Source organism: Eublepharis macularius, chromosome 3 (assembly GCF_028583425.1).
Source record: "Eublepharis macularius isolate TG4126 chromosome 3, MPM_Emac_v1.0, whole genome shotgun sequence".
In the NCBI taxonomy this organism is placed as follows: domain Eukaryota; kingdom Metazoa; phylum Chordata; class Lepidosauria; order Squamata; family Eublepharidae; genus Eublepharis; species Eublepharis macularius.
The window spans coordinates 128925422-128949618 of NC_072792.1; the positions used below are offsets into that span (position 1 = coordinate 128925422).

The 24197-nt window shown below is 44.8% G+C and overlaps 1 protein-coding gene across 2 annotated transcripts in view; it reads left to right on the plus strand.

Moving 5' to 3' along the window:
* Positions 1–556: 556 nt before the first annotated feature.
* MPZL1 (myelin protein zero like 1) overlaps positions 557–24197 on the plus strand; it is a 44821-nt gene continuing 21180 nt past the window's right edge. For both annotated transcript variants that reach the window (XM_054975085.1, XM_054975086.1), the window contains exons 1-3: positions 557–696; positions 14913–15073; positions 15694–15904. In XM_054975085.1, coding sequence (XP_054831060.1) covers positions 564–696; positions 14913–15073; positions 15694–15904 — 505 coding nt within the window. In that variant the 5' untranslated portion in view covers positions 557–563. The remainder of the gene's footprint in view (positions 697–14912; positions 15074–15693; positions 15905–24197) is intronic.

Below are 24197 nucleotides of genomic sequence, written 5' to 3' on the forward strand. Positions count from 1 at the left end.
TGTGTCCTTTGTACAAGCAGCATAATGTTGCAACGGAACTGAACGGGAAACAAAGTGAATACTTTGTCATGCCGCGCACGTTGAACGATCATATGAATCGGAGAGTCAGAAGGTCCCACGGGTTTAGCTGCAGGCAGGTATAGAGATGATGTCCGGGCTTGGTCGGGCAAAATAATGAATCTCAAACAAGGACTCAGGAAGACGCCCCTGCAGTTGAGCCTGTCCCTGGGAAGGACCAGCACCACAGCAACCGGCAACGTAGGCAACCCTTCCTCAGCGCCAGCGGATCCCAAAGGTAGCTCGAGGTCACGTGTCCCAAGAGAGGGCTGGACGATTCCCCCCCCCCCCCGGCTCCAGGCCCTTCCTCGAGATGAATGATAACCCGCGACCCCAATCACGGCACCGCAAAGGCAGAGCCTGGCGAAACGGAGGAGAGGGATTCAGGAGGTGTGGGTGATTGACAGCCCATCGGCTCAATCGCCGGGCGGAGATCACCTCCGCTTTCCCCACGCCCCATGGGCGGGGGTTCAACAATGGGAGGAAAGGGAGGTGGAGGCAGGAAAATGGCAGCGGTGGAGACGACGGTGGTCGCGGCGGCGCTGACGGCGGGGGCGAGACGAGGCGACGGCCCAAGGCGGCGGGCGACATCCGCGGCCCGGTTGCCCGCGCTTTTGCTGGCGGCGGCTCTTAGCTTGTGTGAGCGTGGCGGCGGGCGGCGTTTTGGGGCAGAGGGGGAGAAAGGGCGAGCGGAGGGAGCGTTCCTCTTTTCCTCCTTCCCTCCCTCAGCCTAGACGGGGGAGGGGGAAGAGCGCCTGCCAAGCCGCTTGTCTGCGAGGTGCCTGGGGGAGCCTGGGGCGGCGGCGGCGCCTGTACAGGGACCTGAGGGGGAAGGGGCGGTGGAGAGAGAGGCTGCTCCTGCGAGGCGGATTGTGCAGGGGGGGGGTCTCTACGAGGGTTTGGGGGGAGGAATCGGAGGTCTTTTCCACCTCCCGCGCCCAGCCCTTTCCTGTGCGATGCGCCTGGTTCTCTCCCGGGCTAGCCGCCGCTCTCAGCCCCGGCTTCTCAGCTGTGATGTGCGGTCAGATAATAGCGGCGCTGACTTTGTTCCCCGCTCTGAGCGGGGCGCTGCTCTGCCCAGAAGGGCGGTATCCAGGCATGCTGTTATTCTCTCACCACTACCACCTCCTCCTCCACCCTGCAAAGAGATGTGGGCTGATGTGCATGTCGTGATGGTGGCCTGCTGGAAGTGGGGAATGTTTCACAAGAGAGCCCAGGGCTAGGAAGGAAGCCACAGCAGAGCAGGTGGTTGGTAGGGTGGCTTTAAGGGAGGGTTAACGTAGTATCAGATAAGGTAATGCAGGGACGAGACAGGCTTGAATGGGGAGGGAGAGAATCGTGGCGTCCTTGAAGCAATCTCTCCTCTCTGCCGGTTATAGATAAGCGCGGTAAAGTCCTCGTAGGCTGTTGCTAAGGGTGTGTTTCATTTTAGCTTCCGTCCTTTCCTTTTATTCTCCCCAGCGTTGCCCTCATCGTAGTTAGGCTGGACATGATGGCTCATCGTAATAACCCCATGAAGCCATACGGTGGCAGGTGGATTTGGCTGGCCTGGCTCTTGGGGCTATGGAGTCCATTCAGGGTAGATACAGAACGAGCGTTTAGGCGCCACTCCCCAGTGTAGTGAATCCCTACTGTCAGAAATTAACTCAACAAATCTTTGTAAGGCCTGACAAAAAGGGTACTGCTTCAGCACATGTGCTCCAGTCAGCCTGCCTCAGCTCATTCCCCAATGCATTACATCAGTTGGTATGGGGGGGGGGAGAATACCATGTATGTGCACTGCATTTTTTCTGTAGAGTCCCCCCCCCAAGTATGCATGGATTCTAGTTACTTTCTAGTGACTAGAAAGTTACTTTCTAGTGACTAGTTACGTTCTAGTGACTTTCCATGTCACGCACAGTTTCTAGCTGAAGCCTTCCTTACCTGTATTTCCTTCTCTGTAAAACGATCCCTATCATTTCCCATGTCTACTGCTTAGCAGAATTGGTCTGTTATCACTGAATCTATAGTGTAGTTAAAGCCTACAAGTATGAAAAAAATGGCTTCTCTGTTGGCTGTCTACATCTACTTAAAAAAGGACTACTAGCCAGGAGCTGAGTTGCTTTTAAAATTAATCTGTTAGCTGCTGCAGAGACCATTTTCATGATAGAGCCTTTGGGAAGGTCTGTGGCTCAGTCATAGAACATTTGCTTTGCATCAAGTAGATCCCTGATTGAACTGCCAGTATCTCCATTTAAAAAGATCAGATAATAGGTGACATGAAAGACCTCTGCCTGACATCCTGGAGCGCTATTGCTAACCAGAGTAAACACTACCAACCTTGATAGACAAAAGCATCTTCCAAGTATATGCTTTAGCTAATGGGTCAGAAAACTTATAATTAAAGAGCCAAAGAACATAAAAATCCAGTCCTGGGGTTCAACACAGACCCACTTTGCATAACAATATAGACAGTTTAACATTACTGGTAATCGGCGTGTTCATTAATAATACATAATGTTTTTGCAGCCCAAACACTTTTATTAGGAAGTGGAGCACACAAGATCTCACAATAGCACCCTGTGTGATTGTTTTGTTATACTGTCATAAATCTGCACTTAGTTCCCACTTAGAGCACTGGCAACTGTTTATTTCTATCATTTTCCTTTCTGTAAAGCATCTCCTTTACTCATATAAAAGTTTTGCCTGCCATTTTCTTCCATCTGCTAGCTATTTTAGCATCCAACCTATTTCTCCAATATACCCTAACAATTTCATTTGCTTTTTAAAAAGAGCTGTATTTGGTTTGGTACTTAACCACATTTGGCTTTATTCATATACTTCATTATACTCTAGTAGGGACCTAAAGCAACTTGCGTCACACTCTCCTCCATTTTATCCTCACAGTGACCCCATGAGGTTGGTTAGGCTGAAGAATAATGACTGGTCAACCAGCAAACTTTCATGGCGGAGGAATGTCCCGAACCTGGATCTTGGAGATCCTAGTTTGACACTCTAAGCATCACTCCATACTGGCATATGTTACTGTGTGTGTTTGTATCTTTATGGTTATATTTATGACCATGAATTTCTTAGCAGTTTCAAATTCACTGTTCTGTATTATTTAGCTCTGTTACGTTGATCTTGTTATAACTAGGCATCTCCACGTAGCTATTTTCTGGGTGTTTCAGGTACTCTGTTGATTTAGGAAGTAGTACAGGACGAATCCGGTCACCTAACATGAAGTGTTGTGGATCTATGGTGTAAAATTTCCTTCCCCCCCACCCTGCTGCCTGGAGCTGTAGGATTGGTTTGTTTGGTTAATATGATATTGCTGCCTTGTAGTAATTATGCTTTTAAAAATGAAAATATTGTTGCACACCTCATATTAGCTACTAGTCTTAACAGGCATTCTTAATCTGATGTACCATTGATCAGAACTCCGACGTTTGGCAAAATTAAGAGTGGAAACTAATAGGATTGTTGGAGTAGCGGTTAAATAAAATTAAAACAGTTGTAGTTTTGGTTTTCCCCATATCTCTTGGTATGAAGAGCGCTGAAGCTAGAAGAGTTGTTTCTCTTTTGTATCCAAGGCACAGTACATGGGTTGCCTTGTCTTCTAAAAAGTCCATGAAGGTTACTTTCAAGTTTACCAAGTTTAAATAGCAGAGTTGAAAAGTACCATTTTAAGCAGCGATGCAAAGAAAATAGTTCAGTGTGATTGTGCTATTGTTCTAAACAGTTCTATTATGCCTAAGAAAATATGATACGTAATCATTTCATTTTTGTATCTTTCATTCCTTGGGTGGGAAAAGCTGCCACAGACAATCATTATATTTTTTGTGCCTCTGATAGGATCAGAACTTTGAAGCTTGGACTCTTCATCTTAAAGAATACGTATACTGCTATTTGCTTAGTAGATGCTAACCAGTAAACAGAAACTACCCAAGAGCACTCTCATAGGTCGTGGTTTAGAAGCCATCATTTCTCCTTAACTTACTTTTAGTTTGTAACATTTTCTTCTTTTATCTGGAACACTTAAAGATAGCACGAGGATAAAAGAAACCTCAGCTCTTGTTAGCAGAAGCCATTCTTTAAGAATCCCAGCTGGATGCATGGCTATTTTGCAATCTGATTTTTTCTTAACCCAGTTTCATTTTAATGGATCAGTATCACAGAAATAGTGTTTACACACGTATGCACACGCACAAACACTGAGTTTTGGCAGAACAGTAGCACTTTCCCCCCTATTCTTTGTTAAACATGCTTTTGGAGACAGTTTCTATGGTTTCTTTTACTTTTACTTTTGCCCCATATCAAATGGTTGCTAAAGATTCTGATTTCACTGAAATGTAAGCTTTTAACTGTACTATTATTCATGTTGAGACAGGAGAAATTACCCACAAAGCAACAGTTAAGATATGTACATGCACAAGTTTTGCCTTGTCCATCCCTTTGCTAGTTTAAGCATATAATTTAGATTGGAGAAATAGTTTTGTCTAGGTAGGGAATGTTTTCAGTCTTGCTTTGATTCTGCAAGTTGAAGACCAAGTGGACAAGTACTGAGTGAATAAACTGTAATATTGAAGGCTTTCTTTGTATGTGATTGAAATGCTAGCATTAAGAGTTCTAGTGCAGTTATCACCCCTCAACACTTATTTTGAGTTAACAGCATGCTGAATATTGGATTTGGGGGGAATTAAAGAGTAACAGCAAGGCTATGCTGATCTAGGGAAAAGTTTTCCTGGACCATTTGGATTTTAAACTGCTATGAAATAACTTGCTGTTTCTGCTGTCTTTGTGTGTGTGTGGGGGGGTACGACTTCTGACAGGTGACTCTTTACCTACATGCGTGGAAGTCAACAAATACTTGTTTTAAATTACAGTGATGTTATGTGGCGCCATTGTATATAGTTCCATGACTTGCATGCCGTGTCTTGTAATTTTCCATGCTAGATAAGACTAAGTACCTAGATTCTAAAATTTTGAAATACTTGTTGAACAGATCACTGGGTAGTGTTTTTTAGAAAACATAGTGTAAAAGTTCACTAACTGAGGACGCAGTTGCAATTTATCATTATCTAACTCACCTTGATGTGTGTTCTATTGAAGGAGAAGTTTCATGCTGTTAAGAACTAATGGGGGTCCTAATATCTATTGAACATATGGTACTACTTGTCTCCAGAAGGGACAAGTTTTTGTGTTGACTATTGGGATTGTACTGTGTTTAAGAGGCATCTGTAAAATAAAACCCAAGTTCCAGTCCATAAATCAAATGTAGTTTGTACTGATTTGTCATGGAGTCGGTATCTCGGTGACTAGGTTGGCCAAAATAATTTTTTTCTCAAAAATACTTTTGCTGGCTTAAGTAGACTATTACTCTACATCTAGTTTGACAAATGGTGTTCAGTGTGTGTTGCAGACTCCCTTACTTTATAAGATTTTTTAACATTGTCCTAACCTAGCTATTAGTGCATGTCTGTCTGTCTGTGCATGTTTTGTGCTTCTGGCCCTGTGTCCTTATAGTATTGATGTCTATCACTTTTTGAAACTGGCTGCCCTTTGTTTTTATTTACTTGGTTTAAGATGATAGTTCAATAAATATTGGTCTAGATGTCCTAGAACAAGTAGCAATCATTTCACATTGCGTCTGAATCAAGTTGCCAGTGGTTCTGGATAGGCTTTTAATTTGGGAATATTCTCTATGTTAGTAAAAGTTGCAGTTTAGAAGTTGAGTGACTTGCCCATTATATAGTGATCAAAATCCAAAGTAGCCTCCAGCTGATTACAGCATACTCTGAACTCTACTAGCTGTAAACATCATGGCTATTCCTCCTACCCTGTCAAACTGTATGCACTACTGGGGATGATTTGCAATTATTATCTGAAAGTAAGAACTCATACTCAGAATGACTGTATGGAAGTAAATCTTTTCAGTATGAAGATGAGCTTATGATCCCATGTGAATGAAGAGCTTAACTTGCCCCAGGTAGAATTGTTACAAACTACCAGCCAATAATTTAAGACGTCTTATTAGGTGTTCTTTCCTTATTTGCGAATATCCTTTTTTATGGTGTGAATTTAACAAAAATAACTTCTACGGTGTGCCTTTGTATAGGTACATATTAACAGGCCAGCTAATTGAACCATTTTATGGGCCAGTACAAAGGCAGGCAAACATCAGCTTTTGTGCCAGTTAGCATCATTGCAGACCATTTTGCTTGGCTTCAGGGAGTGAGGTGTTTTTAGAAAAATGCCCTTAATAGAGTGTGAGCTGATCTGTCATGTTTATTTTGACATTTAAAAATACTCCATGATAAATTTGTGTCCTGTTAGCAGCAATACTTGAAGTGAAACATTTGAGTAAGAAAAAAAATTAGTCAGGTGTGAAAATATTAAATTCCAATTAATTCAAAGCTTTAATTGGAGATTGTTTTATGGGAATAATATTTAATAAAATTAAATATATCTATTTCCCCTGCCTTATTTAAACTATTTACATGTTGATTTTAGCACACGCAAAGAACTGCAATGACATTGTTGTCTACTTGTCTATTTCCACAAAACTCTTTTCCACAGGAGCCACTTGGACACACAGTTTTACTGTCACTCTCCAAAGGTTTACTCGCATTAGTTATTTCCATGTCAGATTGGTGATTACAATATCCCTTCCACCATGTGAGAGGAGGCACATAAATAAGAATTTTTGCGTTCCTGTCATTGACCTGTTTTATCTCCTCCCCTACAAATCGCTAAACATACATGTTATTCTTACATGGAATTCCTAGAACTAATTACCTCCAAAACATTAATTACCAGATTTGAAACTGCCATGTGTGCCCAATATATTATAATAGCATCAGTTCACTGTTTTATAAAACTGTCTTTAAGAACTGAAGTTTTTCTGCAGAAAAGTAAAACTCTGGAAATTTTTCCACCCGACATTTCTGCCTGCAGAACATGTTATCTGCCCTAAAATGTTTGTTTAGGAATCCTGCTTTTATAACTTGTGTTGATCTAGGCATCCTAGAACATTCTTGTAAATGTTAATTCTAGTATTCTACCCTTGGATTATTTTCTGCAGAGCTTGCAATCTCTCTAATGGCCACGTCAATTGGCATATGGCAACAAACTGTGTACCAGGTGACTCTTAGAGGGTATATAGTTGGGATGTCAGTCAGATATTGCCCATCACCATTGGAACATCTAACTTACAACATACCTCCATAAGTGGATACTTAAATTGGGGCCATGGACAGGTGAGATGTATATTTTGCAGAAAAATCTGAATCATTGGAGGGGGGAATAAAAAAAATGATAAAATGAGTGCATTGTAGTTTTCAACTGCAGCCACCCTATGAAAGCCTGTGTTGTGTAGTGGTTAGCATTTCAGATTAGTATCCAGGAGATCCAGGTTTAAATCCACACACTATTGTGGAAGATCTCTGGTTGACTTTAGGCCCATCACATGCTCTCAGGATAGCCTATCTCACAAGGTTGTTGTGAGGATAAGATGGAGGAGAGGAGAATGATGTATGCTTCATTGGGTCCCCATTATGGAAAAAGGTGGGATATAAATGAAATAAATGTTTATTGTATATGGAATAGTGTTTTAATGTTTGTTTATAATGTTTTTATTGTTTTTTAAACTGTATGTTATTAATTGTATGTTGTCACACTGCCCTGAGCCCATCTGACAGGGAGGGAGGGCTAGAAATGTGATAAATAAATAAATTATAAATCTAGCTGAAGCTGGGAAAGTAGATAAAAAGTGGGTGGAAAGATGTGATGGAAGCACAGAAAGATGAGGATGTGAGCGCTGCCAGGAGGAGGGAAAGAGGCAGTAGTAAGGGGAGGGGATACAGGGACATTGAGGTTCCCCTGTAAGTGTTTGTAAGTTCCTCATTGTGCAACTGGGCCTTGCTCAGCCAGCAGTTCACAATTTGGGCAGAGTTTTTGCAGGGAGAGACTGCCAGGGTGAGGGAAGGGAGGAAAGCTGAAGATGGGGGGGGGAGGGGAGGGAGGTAAAGGTAGGTTGGCTGGTGACAGGGTTGGAGAGAAGGTGCAGGAAAAGAGTTTATGCTATGAGGGATGCCAGGGAATGAAAAGAGGAAATAGTGGGACAAGGAAAAATGAGATGTCCCTCTCAAGTTCTTGCAGGTCCCCCACTTACTATTTAATGAGTAAATTTCCTGTTATCATGGTAGAGGGCATGTGTGTCGAGGTAGATCTGGTGGCTTGTAGGAATGCCTGACAGGAGTTCTGTATTTCTCTGCATCCTTCATGCAGATGCGCTGCATTCCCATGAGATCCTTATTAGTGCTATCTCTGTGGTTTCAGAATAAAATTGTTCAGAAGAACCAGTTTCCCCTAAGAAGGGGCTGTGGCTCAGTAGTGGGGCCTCTGCTTGGCATGCTGAAGGTCCCAGGTTTGGTTTCAGCTAAAAGGGCCAGGCTGTAGGTAATGTGAAAGACCTCTACCTGAAACCGCAGAGAGCTGCTATCAGAGTAGACACTAGATAGTACTGACCTTGGCAGACCTGTGGTATATCTCATTATAAATGTCTCGTATATATGCATGTATGATGGGAGGTGTGTGTTATCTCCTCACCTTTCTCTTTACTACTATTCTGCATTTGGGGGGAGTTGTTTAGTGTATAACAATGAGCTGTGAGAAAACACTCAGGCAATCAGAGGGATTTCCTGCTCATTACACCTGCTTATCTATCGGTTTGTCTGAGTGATAGCTCTTGAGTATGAAATTTGTAGATAGTGGTTTCTTGATGCTTAGATTGTATCAGAGAATGCTATAATGATATTACTGCTGGACTCATTTTAAACTAGATTTAATGACTGCCATTATGATGATGGTAAACTGTTACTTTTTAGGCAAACTAGCTTGTCAGCCAACCTGCCACTCAGGTCTTAATGCCTTCTTCCTTGTCCTGTTGCTACTTCTGTTGGCTAGCAGCACTCCACTCCAGCCACTGGTGACAGAGTTTGGGTATAAGCAGTGATTGGATCAAATTAAAAATGCTTTAGCCTAATGGCTTGTTTTGGAGAGAACTGCAGAACTAATACGACTCATGAGTCACCAACTAGAAAACTAGCTTACAGCATGTTCTTCCTGTTAATCTTCCTGTTGCTTTCTATTGCATATTCTTGACGGCGGCAATAACATAGACACAAAATGAATACTGAAGTTTTTTTCTCCCTAGAGGAACATTGTGATAGTTGAAAAGTGCAGGTGTTTCAAGCGAAAAGCAGCGCTTGTACTTGTTGACTGAGAGCTATAGATGATTCGTCCTATATATTTTCCATGCTGATTTTATATTAATAAATATTTTAGTGTTGGTATATGTTATAGTTATGAAATATACTAGTCTCATATATGGTTTTTAGTGGCTATTCCATTTGTCAGATAAGACAATATATGCATGCTTACGTTTCCAAGAGACTGATGAGCAGTTCCTGGGTTTTCTAAAAACAGGAACCAAAGAACTTTCAAATTTTGCTTTTGTTAAGAAACAAAACGTTTGTGTGGAAAGATGGTCAGTGTCTTCTTTCTGTGTGGATAAGAGGTAATTGATGCTATTTCCAGTACAAAGTATTTAAAGACTATAGTCTCAATCAAAGTTTAAACGTGAAGTATGAATTACTCATTTCGTGGTTTGTGCCTGCCAGCTGGATGCATTATCCCAATAATAGCTGACTTCTGGGACTTGAAGCATTTGCTGACTTTTCTAGGTTACTTTGGGAATAGAGAGAACTTGGGGAGAGTGGTTTTTTTGCAGATGTGCAGAGCAGGCTGCTGTGTAACACGACAATATTCTTTGGCTGATGGATCTGTTTTGGAAGACAGTCTTGGGAATCCAGATTGTTCTTTGGGGCCAAATCTGCTGTCTTTAAAACTTAGATCCTTTTATTTTTGGAACTAACTTGCTCTTGACAGTTACTCATAGTAAATTACATTTGTAGGAGATCCTACAACTTCCTGGAGCATGTTCGGCTCTTGGTCTGCATAGTCAAGTCAAGTACGAGACCACAATGTGAAGCCTAATAAAACATGTTCCTCTCTTAGGCTGACACTGTACTAATCTATTCTCTAAAGTTCTGGGGTTTCCTGTTTTAGAAGATTGTTTTGGCACATATGCATGAGACTTGTATTATGCTTACAGCAGCGTTTTCCTACTCTTTTAGTCTGTCCTTTTATAATATCCCCACGGAATTAAACTTAGTAGCAAGTGTAATGAAATGGATATTACTGCTTTCAGATGTAGTATATAGAATTGGTGTGCACAGTGTTTATGCAAGTTATTATTTCTTAGGTTCATTATTTCACATAGTTAATATGAGAGCAAGCTCTAAATTTTCCAGTTCACAGCTATAGGCTATTGGATCTCTAGGGCCTTAGATGTTAAAGGACTGCCCCTGTACCTTTACATTTGGTTGATTGAGAATATACACAATTGGGTCGCTTGTTGCAACTTTTCCAACTGCTGTTAATCTGAGATGCTTTTACTGGAGATGAACCAGGGGCCTTCTGCATGCAAAACATGTGTGTGTCTCCCACTGAGCTACAGTCCCTGTCTTGCATTTAGCCAACTGTAGGTGTAACTGACATTTCCCCAACTATATGTAGAAAGAAGAGAGCTTGTAGTGATATCTTATAGATGTAGTATTGTGTGGGGTGCATGTGTGTGAGAGAGAGCCTTGTTTGGATGTAATGAATTTCATTGTAACAGGCTGAAGTAGGATATTGCTAAACTGTTGGCTTTCACCAGCTCATGTTCATATTTTATTTAGCTGTTGTCCCAACCTGTTTTGAACTAAAAATTCTGATGGGGACAAGATGAGTGATGAATATTATTCCACTAATGACCTCTGAAATTAGTTGAGAAGGAGGAGGAATATTTGTGCACAGAAATGGCTATTTTAAAAGTCTTTGTTTAAATAAGAATTTAGGTGGGGGCATTTTCTGGCTACTTCTTGGCAGATCTGAATTTTTAAAACAGTGAATGTATGGGCGACAGGAAAATACGGACACTAACAGTGCTGAAGCAGGAGAGGCTATTTAATCAATGGGCTTTCTTGCTTCAGCAATAGAATAGCCCATTATGCTGGCTGGCTTGTAGCCTGTGAATGAAGAGCAGGGAACATGGAAGGACAGAGTCAGGACTTGTCAGTGTGAGAATGATAGCGATTGCTCTGACATTACTATGTTGTCTTGGCTATTGTTAACTCAACATGTGATATGGGATGGATGTGTGCCCCAGTTAGGTTTGCCAGCCTCCAGGCCACAGGGATCATATTCCCTGAAGAAAATGGCTGATTTGGAGGTCATGTATGGCATTATGCCCTGCTAAGGTCCCTCCCCTCGGCAAACCCCCATCTTTTCCAGACTCTACCCCCCCACACACCAAATCTCCAGGAATTTCCCTGTCTGGAGCTGGTAACCCTAGCCCCAATTCTAGCTTCTACTTAAAAGGGCTGTAAATAGAGACATGCTTTCCCCCCTAACTTCATTACAGTCCATGGAGGGTGACAACAAGCTGTGCAAAGCACAAGATCATTGTTAAATATTTGTATTCTTTTGTTTTCTGTATACCTTCAGCAACTGTCTTTTCTTGTCTGTATGCGTACAGTGTTTAATTGTCAGACATTTGAAATCTATTCCAGTCGAGATTTTTTATGTTGACTAAGTCATAAGGGTTTTCTTGTGACTGTAGAACAGCTGCTGTTGGTGATGAACTGTTGCCAGGTTTAGTCCAAGGCTAATCAACCTTTGCCAACTATACAGATCTCCAGGCAAATCACTGTTTCTCTCAGTAAGCAGAGGTCGCAGTGTGTCACTGTTGCCCGAGGATAGGTTCAGATCATCCCTTGAGAAAAACTTTAAATGTTGCAGAAGCATCCACAGCCTTTGTGAGATCCTATAATTCACGTAGTAGAGAGACACTCGCACATCTCCTGAGAGATCATAAGCTTGCATTAAAAGCATAATATCAGTTTAAGGCAATAGTAAAGAATTGAGATCAGAGTTCAGATGTATTTATTTTATGTGCAGTATTTATGCTCCCATTTGACCTATGTATGTCTACAGGGCAGTTTATAACAAGAATTAAAACATCAGCTACAATATGGGATAAAAGCAGTCGACTGAAAGCAACTATGAAACTCATGCTTGAGTACATCTGTCAGCAGAGCTAATAATCCACAGAAATGTCAATCAGGTCAGCCATCAAACAGTTAACTAAAGCCGTCTGAAATGAAACTAATTCTGGCCTGCTGTCTAAAATCCAGCAAGAGCAGAGCAAGCTGAGCTTCTGAAGAGGGTGTTCCAAAACTTAGAGCTACCGCTTTAAAGAGCTTGTCCTGAATGACCAATTGCCAATAATGGAGGACTGTAGAGGAGGGCAGATGATCTCTGTGTGTGGATAGGTCATATGGGAGAAAATGTACACAAGGTATGTGCAGCAAAATGAGTATTTAAACTTTTTGCCCACAGCCAATAAGGTTAAAAGCCTCTCCCTTAAGGACAAATAATTGGTTTAACTGCATTTTTAGATGAGCGTATCTAGTGGCGGAAACTGGAAGAGATCAGGGAGAAGAAGAAGAAAAAACCTATGAGAGTAGTAATAATTGTTTGGTTCCTTGCTGGCATTTTGTTATAAAGTGTGAAGAAAGTCCAGCACAGATGGTGATAGGGAAAATACCTCAAAGCAGCTGTTAAGGAGAAGCATTGTGCATGTCTGTTACCAGATTCTTAGCTTCATAATACTGTGATTGGAAAGACGTGTAAAGGATATACCTGGCTGATAAGTGCTTGTTCAGATATTTGTGATTCCAGTCCTGATAAACCAGAAGCACTCTAGCCCAAAATATCTTTAAAAGATGAGATGAATCAATACTGTGACTCACTGCTCCCCTTAAAACTGTATGGAAATAGTCCACTTCCCTTTTTGAAAGGAAGCATTCTCTTTCCCAGACAACTTTGTGGACCACTACAGGAAATGTAGAGCGCCTAGGCTATTGGAAGGGGCAGTAGCAGCTGGCAGGAGTTACCATGACTCACAGATCTGGAGGTGACTCTCCTGCTCTACTTCTTCCTCACAACTAGTTCTTTTTACTTTGAAAATTATGGGTGGTTTCTACCTGACAGGCTCTTCTTTTCTGTTAAAAGCAAGTGTTTTAAGTCAAGTTAGTCTTCTTTTCATTCATCAGTCATTGGAGAATGTTTTAACTTTGCCAGCAATGCCATTCAAAGGACCTGTTGCTTGCAGCCATTGGATAATTCTGGACCATGATTATACCATGGCCTAGCTCACATGAAAGGATCACTAGATGTCTTCAGAATAAACAAACCAGACCTGTCTTGAGAACCAGTGTGGCATAGTGATTTTTGTTGGACCAGGTTCGGGGAGACCCAGGTTAAAATGCCTGTTTGCTGTGAAACTACTGAGTGATCTTAGGCTAGTCTCTATTAGTATAATGTACCTCAGCAGTGAGGATAAAATGGAGGAGGGGAGAACCATGTATACTGTCCTTTGAGGGAAAAGTGTACTAAATAAATAACCTCTGTTCACAACTGGACAGTATACTAGGTTTAAAAAGGTAAAAATAGTCCCCTGTGCAAGCACTGAGTCATTACTGACCCATGAGGGGACGTTGCATCATGACGTTTTATTGGCAGACTTTTGTTACAGGGTGGTTTGCCATTGCCTTCCCCAGTCATCTACACTTTACCTCCAGGAAATTGGGTACTCATTTTACCAACCTTGGAAGGATGGAAGGCTGAGTCAACCTTGAGCTCATTACTTGAACCTGGCTTCCGCCAGGATCGAACTCAGGTCGTGAGCAGAGCTTGGGCTGCAGTACTGCAGCTTACTGCTCTGCGCCATGGGGCTCGTCATCGGACAGTATACTGCTTGTTGGATTTTTAAGCTTTTTATATTTCTTTGCTTAGTTTTATGATGTGATGTAAGCATTTCATTCTGGATTACTTATCAGTGGTCTTGGGGTGGTGGTTCAACAAGACCCGAATACTCTGGAGAAGTGGGCAGCTGTGAATAGGATGCAGTTCAACAAAGACAAGTGCACAGTATTACATCTGGGCCACAAAAATGGGAAGCACAAATACTGGATGGGGGATACACTTCTGGGCAATAGTATATGTGAAAGGGATCTTGGGGTAAGAGTGGACTGTAAACTGAATATGAGCAGTCAGTGTGATGCGGTGGCAAAAAAGGCTAATTCAATCCTGGGTTGTATCAAAGGGGCCATAGCATCGAAATCGCAGGAGGTCATAGCCCCTCTCTATAATGCCTTGGTCAGGCCACACCTGGAGTATTGTGTGCAGTTCTGGAGGCCTCACTTCAAAAAGGATGTGGACAAAATCGAGAGGGTGCAGAGGAGAGCGACAAGAATGATCAGGGGTCTGGAGACTGAGCCCTACGAGGAAAGGTTGAGGGCCTTGGGAATGTTTAGTTTGGAGAAGAGGAGGTTGAGGGGGGACATGATTGCTCTCTTTAAATATTTGAAAGGCTGTCATTTGGAGGAGGGTAAAGAGCTGTTCCAGTTGGCAGCAGAGGGTAGGACGCGAAGTAATGGGCTAAAACTACATGCACAAAGGTACCGGCTGGATATTAGGAAAAACTTTTTCATGGTCAGAGTAGTTCAAAAGTGGAATCAGCTGCCTCGGGAGGTGGTGAGCTCCCCTTCACTGGCAGTTTTCAAGAAGAGGCTGGATGAATACTTGTCAGAGATGCTTTAGGCTGATCCTGCACTGGGCAGGGGGTTGGACTAGATGGTCTGTATGGCCCCTTCCAACTCTATGATTCTATGGTGGCATGTTCTAAATCCTTTGTTCTTTCACAGTCCAGGTTTCAGCCGTTGAAGTCTATACACCACCAGAACTCTCTGTGGAGAATGGGACAGAGGCAAAACTTGAGTGCACATTCACATCTTCAGAGGTGATCAGCAGTGCAGCTTCTGTTACCTGGAGCTTTCAAGCAGAGGGAGCAACATCTACTATATCGGTAAGAGGTGATGTTTGAAGTAAGAATTAAGTTCAAGTGTGAGAATAGTGAAGATGCAAAAAGTGAAGGTGTTTTACTGGTACGTGACATTTATATGTTCTTGGCCATCTTTGTCACTGGTAAGAAGATGCATTGTTACTGCTGTTTGTCTTGGACTGACACCAGAAATGTTGATCAGTTCTGAAGGATGCTCCTTTTGTTTTATGCTCTAAAATCTCTGTTGGCAAAAGTCTTGTTTAGGAGACAATGTATTTAAAACCATATTAGTGTAGGGTGCTGTCAGTGGAGTGTGCAAATAGGATCATTGTGATGATAGTGGTAATGGTCCAGTAGAAGTTATGAGAACAACAGGAAGATGTGACAAGGTATCTGTTGGTGGGAGATCTCTACCTGGCAGCTGTTAGGTACGCCTAGACTTGGTGCCACCCTATAGTAGATTCTCTCTTGTTGTTTTCAAGGGGCTAGAAGCTTTTTAAAAAAGGGAAATGTGTATCCTCTTGGAAGTTTTACCAGTATACAGAAATCTATATTCCATGCACTATGTAGTTGGTATCAAGTTCAATAGAGGTAATATAGATGGGGAAAATAATTTCATATTGCATAACTTTTTTGTCTTACAGTTCTTCTATTATTCCAATGGAAAGGCATATCCTGGGAAAGATGTATTTAAGGACAGAATCAGCTGGTCTGGAGATCTTAACAAGAAAGATGCATCCATTAGTATAGCAAACATGCGGTTTCAGGACAATGGCACTTACACCTGTGATGTGAAGAATCCTCCTGACATAGTTGTCACTCCAGGAGAAATCAAACTCAGAGTTGTGGAGAGAGGTATTAATGTCTCTCAGTAAGAATGTGCTGGTAATGAAATGCTGTGCTTAATGGAATGATTCTGCCATGTGATGACATATTTCATGGAAGTTGGTCTGCTTAAGTATGTGTTTTGGCTGTTTTTGCATGAGTTCTACTACATTCTGTTAACTGTAGTTTCAATTTTTTGTTCAGAAAGCAAGTGAAATAAAACCTCAGTCTTAGTGAAAAGGCTGGTGAGCAAATCCAAACTCAGGGCCAAATTACAAGTGACGAACGACACAGGTTGGACATTTGTCAACTTCCCTCAAGTTTTGATGGGAAATGTAGGCAGATTGGTGGAATGTTGGACAAGTGACAGTTAAAAAGTCCATTGGACAGCAGTCAGAGAGCCAAGCTGCAAGACCAGGATGCCTACATTTCCCATCAAAACTTGAGGGACGCTGACAAGTTCCAACTTGTGTCATTCTTCACTTGTAGCTTGGCCCTCAGTCAGGCTCTGTGTGGGAAGGGAATTCCATAGCTGTGAAGTGGCCACTGTAAGGACTACTTTGTACAAATGAGATTCACAGGTAGAATTGATATGAATACCATCTTGGTCTTCTAAGAGATCACCCATGGGCCCCAATGTAAATGAATCACTTCACACAGACATCCTGAATTAAAGGTAATAATTGCTTTGTTTCATCTTCAGTGATGTCTTGTTTTGGAATGCTGCAGACTACTCGAGTGAATCTGTTGACATATCTTGTGATAGTGAACTAATCATGTCATTAGTCTTCTGCAGAAGAGAATTGGATGAGATGTTAAGATGAAAGAATTGTTTATAGTATATTAAAGTTATAACATACATTGGAGTATAACAGTCTTTATGATCTGCCCTTTATAATATCCACTTCTATCAATATTTTTAAAGAAACTTTTATCTGCACCGGTAGCTTTTTTTTTTTTTAGAAAACAACAAAATAATACTCACAAACTAGCTGAAACTCTAAACAATGAGAGATGCAACAGACCCCAATAGAAATAATTACCTAGCGGAATGTAAAAATTAGAACCACCAATAGGATTTAAAGATTTAATATAAAGGATTATTCAGAGTAATCATGATACAGAATAAAAAAATGGCCATATAGAGAGCACTGGATGATTCATTTTTTCCCAAGTAATAACTGCATTGGCAAGATCTAGTGGAGTTAGCTGTGTTAGTCTGCAGTAGCAAAATAGCAAGGAATCCAGTAGCATCTTTAAGACTAACCAACTTTATTGTAGCATAAGCTTTCGAGTGCTGTGGGCTGGACCTGGCACACCAGCCAGCCTTGGCAGCCCCGCTCTGCATGTCCTGGTCAATAGGCACATCGTAACCAGGACTAAGAAGGGAGTACACCTTGGCCTTGGTCTCTTCTCAGCATGTCTCAACATGTTCTCTCGTCCTCACAGAGCTGCACAATATACTCACACGATCAGCTCACAATGTGCTTTGCTGTGCTGCACAGATAAGACAAAAGGCTGACCGCAGCATGTTTGCCCAGTCGTCTGTGATGGTCTCAGAATATTGTAAGCTTTGCTATTGGCTTAATTGTTCTTACTCTCTTCCGGGACTTCCGGAAAAGCTTCTCAATAAAGCACTCGCCTCCGAAAGGAGGGTCAGACTTGCATCCTGACCTCGTCTCCTGTCGGTTCATCGCTACATCTGGCGCCCGAACAGGGACCCCCCCCCATACTACCAGCACCTGGAAGAGGCCCCTCGAGTGCACCCATCTACTAAGACCCCATCTCACTGGTAAGTATGGGTAATGGATTAACGCAGCCTCAGCAGAGACATGTGGAGGAACTGCGATTCCTGGTTCAGAAGTCTGGCGGGTCTAGTACTTCTGCGGAGATCGCAAGTCTCCTGCGCCACCTTTCCACCCATTGTCCGGCTTACCCGGAAGCTGGGTCTTTGAAGCTCAAAGATTGGGAAAAGGTGGGCAGATTTCTACATATGGAACTTCGGGCATCTGTTCAACTGCTGCACACTTGGCACCAATGTCGCCATGCTGTGGAGCACTTTGGTCCATCACCGTCAAGACCCCCTCTACCCCCTTTGGCACCTGCTACCACAGACCCCAAATCCGAAACGCCAACCAGGGAGTCCCCGGAGAAACCACCTCGGGTTCAGCCTGGGGGAGGGTTTCTCCGGGATCGACTGCAATCGGCTCTAGCAGAAGCCTCAGAAGAACATACTGCAGAACTCACAGAAATTTTAGCCATCTGTCCAGTCCACTATACCGGTGACGTGGACAATGCTTGCCGCCCCATTGTAGAGTACAGGCTAGTTGAGTATAAAGTCCTTCTCCAGTTAAAAAATGCTATCCGGGATACGGGAGTGACCTCGCCCTATATCACTGGGTTTTTAGAAGCCATGATCCGGTATACTCGTATGGTCCCAGAGGATTGGAAGCATCTTTTCCGGATGCTTCTGACCCCTGCACAATATGTGGTATGGGAAAGCGAGTTCTGGCAGGAGTGTCACACCCGCGGGGCCAATTCAGGCGGGGCATACACTGCAGCCCAACTCTACGGAGCTGAAGCTTTTGCCCAACCAAAAGCCCAAATAGTCTTGCCCATGGCGACGCTCAAACAGTCAGCTCTGGCTGTGTATCAGGCTCTTACACGAGTCCCGTCCTCAGGGAAGCCTCAACCCTCCTTCGCCACGGTTAGACAGCGGCCAAATGAGCCTTACCCTGATTTTATCAATCGACTCCAAGAGTCAGTAAAAAGGCAAATTAATAATGAAGAAGCACAAACTGAACTCATGCATAAATTAGCCAAAGAGAATGCCCTTCCTGAGTGTCGGCACGCAATTCAGGGCTTAGGTCACAGTCCCAGCCTGGCCGATATGATTCGAGCTTGTCAGAATGTTGGCTCTGCCTCTCGCAATGCAACCTTGCTCGCAGTGGCGCTTCGCCAAGCAACTAAACCATCAGGGAAGTGCTATAATTGTGGGAAACCCGGCCATTTTCGAGCAGAGTGCAGAGCTAAAGGAGGGGGCGCGGTTCAGCCCCGTCCCCCTGGGGTCGATGGTTCCCGGCCCGCTCAGCGGCCAAAAACCAAATGCCCAAAATGTGGAAAAGGTTTTCACTGGGCTAGCGAGTGCTGCTCTGTCCCAGAGTCGGGAAACCCGAGAGCAGGCCGGTCTCTGGCCCCAGTTCAAACAGAGACTCCAACCTCCTACCAGACGTTGCTGGATCTAGCCCTCGACTAACTCCACCTCATCTCTCTGTGGCAAAATCAGCCACCCGGGGTAGTGCCGGCCTGGATCTTCTTTTACAGAGTACTTTAACGTTCAAATTTCCAGGGGAGGTGTTGGTGTTGGTCACTCCTTCCCAACTAAAAGGCCCTCTTCCATCGGGGACCGTGGGCCTAGTTCTCCCCCGGTCTTCTAGTTCCAAACGGGGTATTTTTGTGGTCCCTGGGGTCATTGATAGTGATTATCAAGGGGTTATTCAAATTCAACTATGGACCAACTTGCCACAGTCCCTAGCAGCTGGTGACACTGTAGCACAGCTGATTCTCCTCCCCTATTTTCTCCCCGCAGGGGGACAAGATCACGATCGTGGGGAGGGAGGCTTTGGGTTCACCGACCGAAATCAAGTGACCTTGGTCCATTTCCAGAGCCTGCCCGCAACAGCGCTTCCGGTCGCTCGTTCTCAGGTATACTTGACACTGGGGCAGATATCACCGTAATTTGCGCGCAACAGTGGCCCCCAGAGTGGCCTTTGGAGGACTGTCCAACCGTCTGGGGGGTTGGGGGGCAGCAAAAAGCGCAGCAGAGTGTTAATTTTGTGCAAGTTTCACTGCCCGGTTCGACGCAAACGGTGCCCCTCCGGCCGTTTGTGCTTCCAGTTCATGTAAATTTGTGGGGCAGGGACTTACTATCCCAACTCCAAGCTTATCTCTCTTTTGCCGAGTAGGGCTCCATGGCCCTCCCGCTCACCTGGTTGACTGATGAACCTGTTTGGGTCAACCAATGGCCCCTTCCCTAGGACAAACTTGAAGCGTTACACTACTTAGACCAGGAGCAGTTGCAAGCCCACCACGTGGAACCCTCCACGAGCCCATGAAATACTCCTGTTTTTGTTATAAAGAAAAAGAGTGGCAAGTGGCGAATGCTCCATGATTTGCGGGTGGTAAACGCTTGCATTCAACCCATGGGGGCCCTACAATGTGGCACCCTGAATCCAAATCTGATTCCGAGAGATTATCAACTTTTTGTGGTAGATCTGAAAGACTGTTTCTTCTCCATCCCCCTCTGTGCTAGGGACAGGGAAGGTTTGTGTTTACCGTTCCTGTCCGGAACCACCAAGCGCCTACCCAACGATTTCAGTGGAGGGTGCTCCCACAAGGAATGCTCAATAGCCCAACCTTGTGCCAGCTGTTTGTGGATAGAGCCCTTCAAGGGTTCCGCAAGCAGCATCCCAAAGCCCTGGTATATCATTATATGGATGACATATTGGTTGCGGCCCCCGAAGTTTCCCCCCCCCCCGTGGGTGGGGGAACTAACCCAAAGCCTAAAGTGCTCCGAACTCACTGTAGCTCCGGAGAAGGTCCAATCCCACCATCCCTATACTTACTTGGGGCATCGGATGCTGCTTACGCATGCCACTCCCATTGTCCCTTCTCTGCGTTTCCCACAGCCAAGCACGTTAGTGGCCCTTCAGCAACTTCTGGGTACCCTTAATTGGGCTTGTCCTTTTGTATCACTACCTACGCATCTCTTAAGTCCTCTCTTCCAAATGCTCCCTCTGGGAAAGTCCCCGGCTGACATCATCCACCCCTCTGTCGCCGCCCGAGCTGCTCTCCAGCAGGTCAATAGCCTGCTGGCGGCACAGTGTGTGGACTGCCTACCTGAAGCGTTCCCTCCACTGCAACTGTTTATTATCCCGACACCCATGACCCCAACGGGAGTCTTGGGCGTCGTGCAAGGCACGCAGCTTTACTTGTGTGAGTGGCTTTACCTTTCGCATGGTGGTCACTGAAATATTCTTCCTTATCCCGAGGTGGTGGCCGAATTGTGCGCCATGGCCCGGGAGCGAGCATTACTCCGCACAGGCTATGATTTGTCTGAGATTGTAAGCCCCTTTCCGAAGCGGGAATTTGACTTTCTTCATCTGACAGCTGCCTTCTTTCAGCTGGCCCTAGCTGACTTTGTAGGAAAAAAATCTTACCATCTCCCCCAAGATCGGCGGCTTTCTTTGTTTCGCACAGTCCCCTTCAGTCTTCTTAGTCTCAATTGTCCCTAACCCCTGGTGGTGGCTCCCACTGTCTTCAGTGATGGGGGTCGCTCCCGGGGCGCCATTGTTTATCAACTCACTTCTGCCGCCCCTTGGACTACCAAATATACACTGCCACAAGCTTCCCTGCAGCGGTCTGAGCTCCTTGCGGCGATCCTAGCGTTTCGTACTTTTGACTCAGGCTATTTCAATTTGATAACTGATGGGGGTCGCTCCCGGGGCGCCATTGTTTATCAACTCACTTCCACCGCCCCTTGGACTACCAAATATACACTGCCACAAGCTTCCCCGCAGCGGTCTGAGCTCGCTGCGGCGATCCTAGCGTTTCGTACTTTTGACTCAGGCCCTTTCAATTTAAAAACTGATTCTCACTATGTATCCCGCGTCATTGCTTCCCTGCCTGGGGCCTATTTAGCCCCACATATAGACTCCAACCTTATGGCTCTGTTCATCACATTGCAGCAGTGCATTTTTCAGCGCTGCCATCCTTTTTACGTGGCACACATTCACAGCCACTCCTTGCTGCCCGGGCCTCTGACCAGAGGGAATGCTTTGGCCGACCAAGCGGTCCATTCCCTATTCAGTGACCCATTTTTAAGCCATCATTTTTTCCACCAGAACGCTAAAGGCCTGGCTGCCCAGTTTCATCTCCCCCTGTCTCGAGCGCAGGGCATTGTTTCTGCTTGCCCACACTGCGCTGGCTTCTCTTCTGCCCCGGAACGGGAGGGAGTTAATCCTCGTGGTCTGGGCCCCTGCCAACTCTGGCAAATGGATGTTACACATGTTCCCCACCTCGCCCCCTGGAAATATTTGCATGTATATGTCGATACATTCTCTGGGGCTTTATGGGCCACCCCCCTCTGGGGGGAGATGGCCTCCCATGCCATTTCCCACTTACTAGCCACTATGGCAGTTTTGGGGAAGCCAGCCAAGCTGAAGACGGACAATGGTCCCGCCTATACCTCCCAGGCGTTTACCTCCTTTTGCACCCAATGGGACATTGTTCTCACTCATGGGATCCCATACAATTCCACTGGTCAAGCGATTGTGGAGCGTTCAAATCACTCTCTTAAAACCCTCCTCCCTAAATAATTATAACAAGGTGGGGAGGAGGGCCCCGACGTTGGGGATGACCATGCAGCACATACATAAATGTTTGTTCACATATAATCAGCTTAATTTTTCGCAGCCACAAGCTGCTGCCTCCCCACCTGCTTTGGCCTTTGACCGGCATTTCCGGCAGAAACCACAGCTGCTCACCCCGCAGGTGTTTTATAGGAGCCTGCCAGACAAGACATGGCATGGGCCAGTCCCCTTGTTGACATGGGGGAGAGGGTATGCTTCTGTTTTATCATCCACAAGTCCTTTGTGGGTCCCTACCAGGTGTATCTGGCAAGCTCATGGCGGCGTGGCACAAGGTGGCGACCAACCCTCTGCTGGAAATGGAGAATGTGACCCTCGAGACTGTGCACCCACCAATTTGCCGGGACACCGCAGCCCACCGACGCACCCCTCTAATAACGTGGGGGGTGGTCAAGAGGACAACCAGCAAGGCCCAGCACATCTTGAGGGCAAGCGGCAAGGAGGAAACCCCTGAGAACCTTTGCGCTGCCATCTTTGCGGTTATTACTGCCGATTCTACACTCATTCTGTGTGTGCTTCTCTGTTCCATGCCACTGACTGTACACGCTGACGTCCATCCTCTGCATGATCGTCTCCAGTACAACTTGTGGGAACGGCTGGCTGCACAAGTGAACAGTTCCACCTTTTGCTTGCAGCAAATGAATGACATGAACTTGTTGCTAGCCTCTTGCCTCATTCCTGTATGCCTTGCCTTGCCTTGCTTTTGAATGATACGTCTTTAAGCATGTTCCTGACCAGTAGTGACATGGGATATGCTCAGATGTACAATTGGGGTCCAACTGCGGCCCGGCCTCCTTTGTTTGCAATGTCTCTTTACACTCCTTATGTAGCTTCCAGTTCTTCAGCAAATCAAACTGTTTGTGCTCGAATAGTGAATTGCACCACTCATAGCTCGAAGCCTCGCTGCCTCCCTGTGGAGCCGAATGTGCTTAATTGTTCAAAAACAGAAAATGTTTCCTTTGCATTTGGGTTTACCCAGTTGTCCCCGGGTTGGTTTTTTACCTGTGGCTCGCGAACTTTTAATTACATACCTGCCAACCTGTCCGACTCTCTTTGCTGCTTGAGCCGTTTGGCCATTGCCTTACCTCCTAAAGCCACGCTTCTCACAAGCGCCGCATGGTTACCTTTGATGCTACGTGCTCTGAAGAAACTGCTCTCATCAGCAAGGTGGAAGCCGTTGCTCTTGGGACCTCCCTTATAGGGGTCCCTGCTCTCGCTGTGCTTAATGCTAACAATTTAAGGCATTTGGCCTGCAACCTTGCTAAAACCATTAACGCCACTTCCGTGGCTCTAGCAGCACTCGATTCTGAGCAGCAGGAGCTTCGCCATGCTATATTAGATAATTGAGCGGCCATTGATTATTTACTGCTTCTTCACCATCATGGTTGTGAATCTGTAAAAAAATATGTGTTGTTTTAACTTGTCTGATAACTCCAAGGCTGTGAACTAGCAACTGCAGCAGCTCTCTCACTTAGCGTCCTCCCTAAAGGAAGATGTGCTTCCCTCCTGGTGGTCGGCTGGCTGCCAGGTGGGCTCTTTGGTACGCTAGTGTGCTACGGTGCGTACGCCCTAATAATGCTTATTGTAGGATGCTGCTGTATTCAGTGCATCCCCTCGCTTTTTGCCTTAGGGGTTCCAAGGAAACATACAGCCGCGTTTTCTGTCTCCATTCCCCCGTCCAATTTCCCAGCCTCTTGGCCTGAATCCTCTGATGAGGAGGAGGACATCTCTTGGGATGATGTTGAGACCGGCCCCTTGTTGCCCGCTTAACAAACAACAGAGAGTGGGATGTGGGCTGGACCTGGCACAACAGCCAGCCTTGGCAGCTCCGCTCTGCATGTCCTGGTCAAAAGGCACACCGTGACCAGGACTAAGAAGGGAGTACACCTTGGCCT